The 6,909-nt window shown below is 33.8% G+C and overlaps 1 protein-coding gene and 1 pseudogene across 1 annotated transcript; one reads left to right on the forward strand and one right to left on the reverse strand.

Moving 5' to 3' along the window:
* Positions 1-623: 623 nt before the first annotated feature.
* LOC101492475 (superoxide dismutase [Fe], chloroplastic-like) lies at positions 624-3,848 on the forward strand (annotated as a pseudogene).
* A 394-nt stretch (positions 3,849-4,242) lies between these two features.
* On the reverse strand, positions 4,243-6,900 carry LOC101492808 (cell division cycle 20.5, cofactor of APC complex-like). The gene is made up of 6 exons (XM_012718390.3): positions 6,704-6,900; positions 6,146-6,337; positions 5,461-5,727; positions 5,279-5,381; positions 4,684-5,162; positions 4,243-4,587 (listed from the first exon to the last, which is right to left on the reverse strand). Exons 2-6 carry the CDS (start codon positions 6,299-6,301, stop codon positions 4,444-4,446), a joined length of 1,149 nt encoding a protein of 382 aa, XP_012573844.1. The 5' UTR covers positions 6,302-6,337; positions 6,704-6,900; the 3' UTR covers positions 4,243-4,443.
* Positions 6,901-6,909: the final 9 nt, after the last annotated feature.

A 6,909-nucleotide genomic window follows, 5' to 3' on the forward strand; every position in this document is an offset into this window, starting at 1 on the left:
TAGTTTTTATAAAATATAAAGTAACAAATAAATAATATCGGTTTTTATAAAAAAAAATATGTTGTTTTCATACATGTTTGTTGGAGTGAGTGCAATAAAAATTAGAAGAAGAAAAAATAGAGAATGGAATACATATAAAATATATATATGCCGGCCTGTCTGGCCTAATAGGCTTTTTACAAGCCTGAGCCTGACCTTTTTATTAAACAGGCCAGACCAGGTCAGACCATAAGTAGGCCAGGCCATAGGCCCCTGTCGGACGCTATTCCTATCCCTACTTGAGACCAAGCTCTGATGCCAATTGAAGGTGCAAACGCGAGAAGGAGGGTTGAATTGTATTTGACAAAGTTGATAACTTTTTGCTAATTTGACGAAGGTTGATTGATTTTTATGAATTACTTGTATAAGAAGAAATTGGATTCGTAGGTAGGAAACAATGAAAGCATAAATAATTTGACACATAAATTTATCTTGATTCACCTATAACTTGACTACATTTAGTCCCCTCATTGAGAAGACTTTAATCCACAAATTTAATTACTATGAATTCGAAAGCACTTGACCGCTCGTCTTCCCAAACAGCCTGAGAACCACAAACTTTTGAAGAACTAACAACTTTGACCCTATAAGTCAAGTATTCTCCTTAACAACATAACAACTCCACATTGAAGAAGTAACTAACCACCTTCACCTTGCAACTCCAGATTGGCTATCACAAGCTTAGTCCAAAAAAACAAAAAAAATATGTAATGCTGTATTTCTACAAAGTATATGAGAATATAAGATGAGAGCCGAAAACACATTTTGAAATTGCTATGCAAAAGCAAAGCAGAGTCGAAGAAGAGATGAAATTGCTATCGCTTTCCACATCCGACGCTACTACTTGTTACCTTTCATCTGCTGCTTTACTTCCATCTCTCTCTCTCTGTCTCTTCCATTTTCTCTTTATATATGACTTCGTTTCTTGTTTTGTTTGCAGGCTTCCAAAATCTGCCTTCTACCTTCAAATTCTCTAACAATCAGGTTTTTGCTTCTCAACTCTTTTATTATTACATCTCAATTACTCTTATTTTGAACGCATCCTATGTATATAAAAAACTCATTCATCTTTCAATTGTTTAAGCAATGGGGTTTTCTTTTGTTCAATTCAACTTTTTCACCATAAAAATATACAATTTGTTTATCATTTAAAAAGAAAATTTCGACACCTCTGAGTGTGAAATTAGCGAAACAAATGAGGGAAAAGGATGTTAAAAATTTGATATGAATATGAATGGTTTCTCCTTCTTACAACATCAATCTCAACCTCAAACTAACAACATCCATGATTAGGCACTTGTCATATCATATTGTTTCATTGGCTGGAAAAATATGCTCAGTTTTGAAGTTTGCCTATTGAATACTGCAGGGAAGATGAATAAGGAAAGCTGGGGCAACTAAAGTCACTGCAAAGTTTGAGCTGAAGCCACCGCCATATCCGCTGGTAAGATCTAAAGTTTGTCAAATACTCTGTTTACCTGTTAGAGTTTATTGAATTTCAAGTAATCTAAATTTGTCATGGGGGAGTTGGGAACCTATGCTTATGAAACATGAAAATGGGGCTGTCTTCATTTTCAAATTTGAATGTTTGCAAAATTTTGGCATGTAAGCTTTCATCAATAGAGAAAGTTAAAAATTAAAGCATTGAAGAACTCAAGCATCTCAGTTAGAGCTATTGTAAGGGCAAAGGCTTGTAATAACAAACATGTGTCATTGTTAAAACATAAATGTGGCAGCTAGGAGTTTTATACAGTTGTACCGTAAAGTCTTGATTTGAGTCATCTGAGTAGCTTTGAAATGGTTTGTCATCATTATCAGCTTGAATGGCTTACAGGAAAATTTACCTCTATAATTCAACATTTATTTGCATTTGTTTTTGTTGTTTTTTTTTCATATGATCTTCTTTTCGATATCCTTCCTTCCAGAATTTTTGTTGGTCTTGTCCCAACGGTAATTTTCCCTTACATTTTTTCTTTATGATGCCGCTGCATTTAGATGTATCATCATCATCATCACCACCACCACAACGTTGTGTCATTGAATTGAGTGAAAGGAGAGGACTTGGAGTCTGTTCAGTTGTTTGAGCGAGATTACTAGCTTCTGGTTTACCTCAATCATCGGTTACTCTGTTGTGCAACTTTAACTTTATTACAACTGGCCATTTAACTTCTTTCTAATTGTCATATCAATTACACTGAACTGATTAAACAAGAGAGATTCATATAGTTCTCGAAATGGCCTAAACATCTGTCATGCGCATGCTGGGATTTTGACATTTGACTGCTAATACATAATTAACCAATATTTTCGATAATGAAAATTCTCAGAATGCTTTGGAGCTAATTATGAGCCAGGATACATTTGAGTACCATTGGGGAAAGCACCACAGAGCTTATGTTGATAACTTGAACAAGCAAATTGAAGGAACAGATCTAGATGGAAAGTCACTAGAGGAAACTATAGTTATTGCGTACAATAATGGCGACACTCTCCCAGCTTTTAACAATGCAGCACAGGCATGCATTCTTTTAAGTTATAACCATGAAATCTAATTCATGTTTCAGAACCACAGCTTAGTAATACTGTTGAATTTTATTACAGGTATGGAACCATGATTTCTTCTGGGAGTCCATGAAACCTGGTGGTGGTGGAAAGCCATCTGGGGAACTTCTAAAACTGATTGAAAGAGACTTTGGTTCATTTGAAAAATTTGTTGATCAGTTCAAGCTCGCTGCTTCACACAATTTGGTTCAGGATGGGCATGGCTTGCATGTCAGTAAATTACCCTTCCCACCATATACTCATTTTTGGTCGATAATTTAAGTTTTGGTATATCTGACTTAGCATAAGGTCTTTACCTTTTTTCTCTTCTTCTTGTCATCTACGAAATACAGATAAAGAAAACAGCCTTGATGTTGGAAATGCCATAAATCCTCTTGCAACTACTGATGAGGACAAAAAGCTAGTCATCCCGAAGAGTCCTAATACTGTGAACCCCCTTGTTTGGAGCCATCATCATGTAAGTACTAAGGACTAGTTATATTGTTATATTGATCATCATTATTTATTTATTTTAAATGTTTTGGAAGATGAATGTTGGGGTAGGATAGAACTAGAAGTATCTGATGAGATTTTATATTGATTTTTTTTGCAGCCACTACTAACCATTGATGTCTTGGAGGTTTTAATCAAAGTTTCTTTTAGTGATTCAATGACTTTAAAACTATTATTTCATCAATAACAAATTACTGACTTTGTGATTTATACTTGACTTTTGTACAGCATGCTTACTACCTTGACTATCAGGTGATATGTAATTCATAGCTACAATGTTCATTATCTTTGAGAGTTCTGTTTGATTAATAAATTAGTAAATATAACTTAGACTATCCTACTATTTTGCAGAACCGGCGTCCTGGTTATATTTCAGTGTTCATGAATAAGCTTGTTTCTTGGGAAGCACTAAGTTCAAGACTTGAGCAAGCTAAGGCTGTAATTGCGGAGAGGAAGAGAGAGGAGGAGAGGAAACGAAAAGAGGAAGAAGAGAAGTCAACAACCAGTGAAGCTACGCCTACTCCTGAGATATTTGTTGATAGTGATACTGATTAGAAATACCTAATGAGTTTTTTTTTTTTTTTTTGTCTAGAGTAGACAAAGTTCAAAATGGTATGGTTGAATTTTTCTCGTTATTTGTTAACCTTCGCAAAAAAAAATTGAAGGGTAACTTGAATTTGTATAAATTTAAACAAATAGTACACACAATTACAATTAATCTTCTTTATGGTTTATCTAAATTTGGTTGCACTGAATTTGTCTTTGTTTCTTAATTTGAATTTGTTTTTATTGATTTTTTTGTACCAAATAGAAAACAAAAACAAAGAGAGAAAAAAGATATCGGGAACAAGGCTTTTGAATGTGTTATAGTATCATAATTTGAATTTGTTTATAATAATGATCGAAATATATTTACGTAATCAAATAAATGAATTTTTTTTTGGAGATTTCCTAAAATATATGAATTTGTTCTGCATATATGAATTGTTTTGAATTTAATTCTTAGAGAAGGTTGGGTCGTTCTCCCTCCCCCACCAAATACCACAGCATTTAGATACTTTTTTTATTTTACAACTTTTATAAATCTCACAATCAATTTAATTTGTTTTGAAAAAGGAAAATCAATTATTGTTAAAATAAAATAAAAAATAAAAACATCAACTTGATAGCTAATTTGGGTGAACTTTCTCATTTCAATATACTTGTGTCGAATAAAAATACAAAAGCTATTTTTCTCTATAAGAAAATGTATATTCAATTTTAAAAATCACTGTCATAGTAAACAGTGTGAAGACTACTAATTTATACAAAAAAATGCTACCCTAAGACATCAATGTTGTTATTTCTCCATCATCTTATCAGCATTGCCTTCATAGATAAAACATTATCCAGACCCGAATTATCTTTTGTTTTAGTAGCAGGTGGCCCAAAAACATTCCAAAAGCGAAGAGACTCGTCTGCTCCAGCTGAAACAACTGTTAACCCATCTGGACTCTGCAAGACATAAGAGCATAATATCATCAGTTATTAAGTAAGTAAATTAGTAGTTAAATATTCTAATTATAACTCATTCAACGTCTCTTAATTCACCTGAGATAGATGGAGTACTCTCGAAGTATGAGTGCCCAAGGTTCCGACTTTAGTCATAGATGGATATTCCCACAAACAAAGTTGGTTGTGTTCTACACCTGAACTAAAGCCATGGCCACTTAATATCTCCTTTTGATGTCTATTCCATTCTAATCCAGAAATCTCAGCTTTGGTATCTATGCTACAAATGTTGGTTCCCTTTTGTACATTCCATAGCTTAATGCATCCATCGCCCACGCCGCCTCCAGAAGCAAGCACAGATGAATCATAAGGGCACCAAGCAAGTGCTTTGACAGAAGCACTGTGGTCTTTAAAACAATGCAAGAAATTTGATGAGTTCATTTTTTTTGACTCCCACACATGGACTAGACTTTCACTACCACCACTTGCCAACATATTTCCCCTTTTCGACCATTTTAAACTGCAAATTGCTTCTCTGTGTCCTTTTAGCTGGGAAGTCACGTTACTTCTTGCTCTAACTGCACACAAGAACATCATAATACAACAAAATGTTATTTTATTGTCACAATATTTTATTTTATCAGTAACTTAATGTATTCATAAATAAAGCATTTAGAAATTTAAATCTAAATACCATCATGGTTGATTATAGATTCGTCATGGCTTCCGGAAGTTAAAATATTTCCATTCCAAGCTAGAGCTGCTATCCTTTCACTATGACCTTCTAGCTGTCTTATCTGAAAATCAGAACCCAAGCAAGAATAAGTCCACTGTGAAACCAAGCAGATGAATAGAGAGAGATGCATGCACATTTACCAGCTTGGAAGTGACAACATCGTAGAGATGAAGATTAGAGTGCATAAATCCAGTTGCCAAATACTTTGAATCCTCTGACCAAGAAACACTAGTTGGATAATTATTGTTATTGGATTTAAACAACTGAGACACATCAGAGGTAACAGAGTTCCACAGGTACATTTCTTTGCCTAAAGCAACAGCTAGAATGTTGTTTTTCCCCCAATCCATTGTGTTTGTAAAGAAATCATTTCTAATTTCTGGTGCATCTAATACCTTTGATTCCTTCTACAACCACAGTTAATCAATTAATCCAATCAGATTACAACACAAGATTTATCTTATTGATCCCTTCAAACGGAATGTCAACATTTAAACATATTATGATTTATTACTTATAATATGAGAATGCCTAAGTTCCTGTCCACATAAACATAAACTATCTCAACAAAATAAAATACTACATCAATTCTATCGGTTGGGAAATTCTTCTAATTATGAAAACAAAAACTAAGTAGAGGATACTATGTGCACATAAAGAAAATCAGTATTCCAATTTAATAAAAGTCAGTACATTTAGGATTTCAAGGTCTTTGCAAGAAACTATGTTGCGTTGAACAAAGACACCCTAAAAACAAATAGGTGCATTTGGCATACAGAGATAAATTTATTTGACAAATAGATTGAAATGAAACCAAAACCAAACCTGAGGCAGTTTTCGACGGATACGTTGGTTGCGGTTGATTTGAAATTCCGTAGCGTTTTGTTGTCGCAACACATCCATATGACGAATAGAGTTTTTATTTGATTTTGGACATCCCCTAAAAACCAACATCCGAAACGGCCTCCCATCAGAATCCATAGTCAGCTGCTCATCCAATTTCTGTCTATACGCTTCCTGTCATTATAACAAGAAGAAGACGTTAAATAAAGCCTCCCTTTTTGTAGAACAAACGATTTTTGAAATTGAAATAAACAACAAAATATTAAAACTAGATTAATATTAAGAATTTGACCGAGAATCGCTTTTCTTGAAATCTAAAAGTCTAAAGAATCAAAGAAAAAAATACATTGAAATGTTGATTGTGAATATTTTTGGTTGATCGGTTAGTGAGCAAACTATGGGCTTGATCAAGATTCATCAAACTTCTATTGGGTATGAATCGATCACCCTAAAAAGAAAAATGTATGAAAATAAGCATGCACAAAAGAAAGAAAAAGAAAAAAATAAGAATCACGAAGGAATGGGTAGAAGTATAATTACTGGAAAATCATATTGGGTTGGAGCACTGAGAAAGCTTCTTGGAGTATATCAATCTTTATCAAGATTCCACATTGTGATGGTGAGAAGAAAGCCAGTATCGGAAAAATTGATCTTTATCAAGATGCCTTCCAAGAATTGATGATGCCTTCCAAGAAATGACGATGCTGAAAAGAAGAAACAGAGTATCGGAAGAATTGATGATGAAG

Source organism: Cicer arietinum, chromosome 7, assembly GCF_000331145.2.
Source record: "Cicer arietinum cultivar CDC Frontier isolate Library 1 chromosome 7, Cicar.CDCFrontier_v2.0, whole genome shotgun sequence".
Taxonomy (NCBI): domain Eukaryota; kingdom Viridiplantae; phylum Streptophyta; class Magnoliopsida; order Fabales; family Fabaceae; genus Cicer; species Cicer arietinum.

Bases quoted from the DNA above. Each gene is read 5' to 3' on its own strand.
- LOC101492808 (XM_012718390.3), bottom strand. From the start codon at position 6,301: ATGGATTCTGATGGGAGGCCGTTTCGGATGTTGGTTTTTAGGGGATGT. The intron at 5,163-5,278 runs GTATTTAGATTT...TCTTGTGTGCAG, and splicing joins ATCTATAATCAACCATGATG to TTAGAGCAAGAAGTAACGTG. The intron at 4,588-4,683 runs GTGAATTAAGAG...TATGTCTTGCAG, and splicing joins GAGTACTCCATCTATCTCAG to AGTCCAGATGGGTTAACAGT.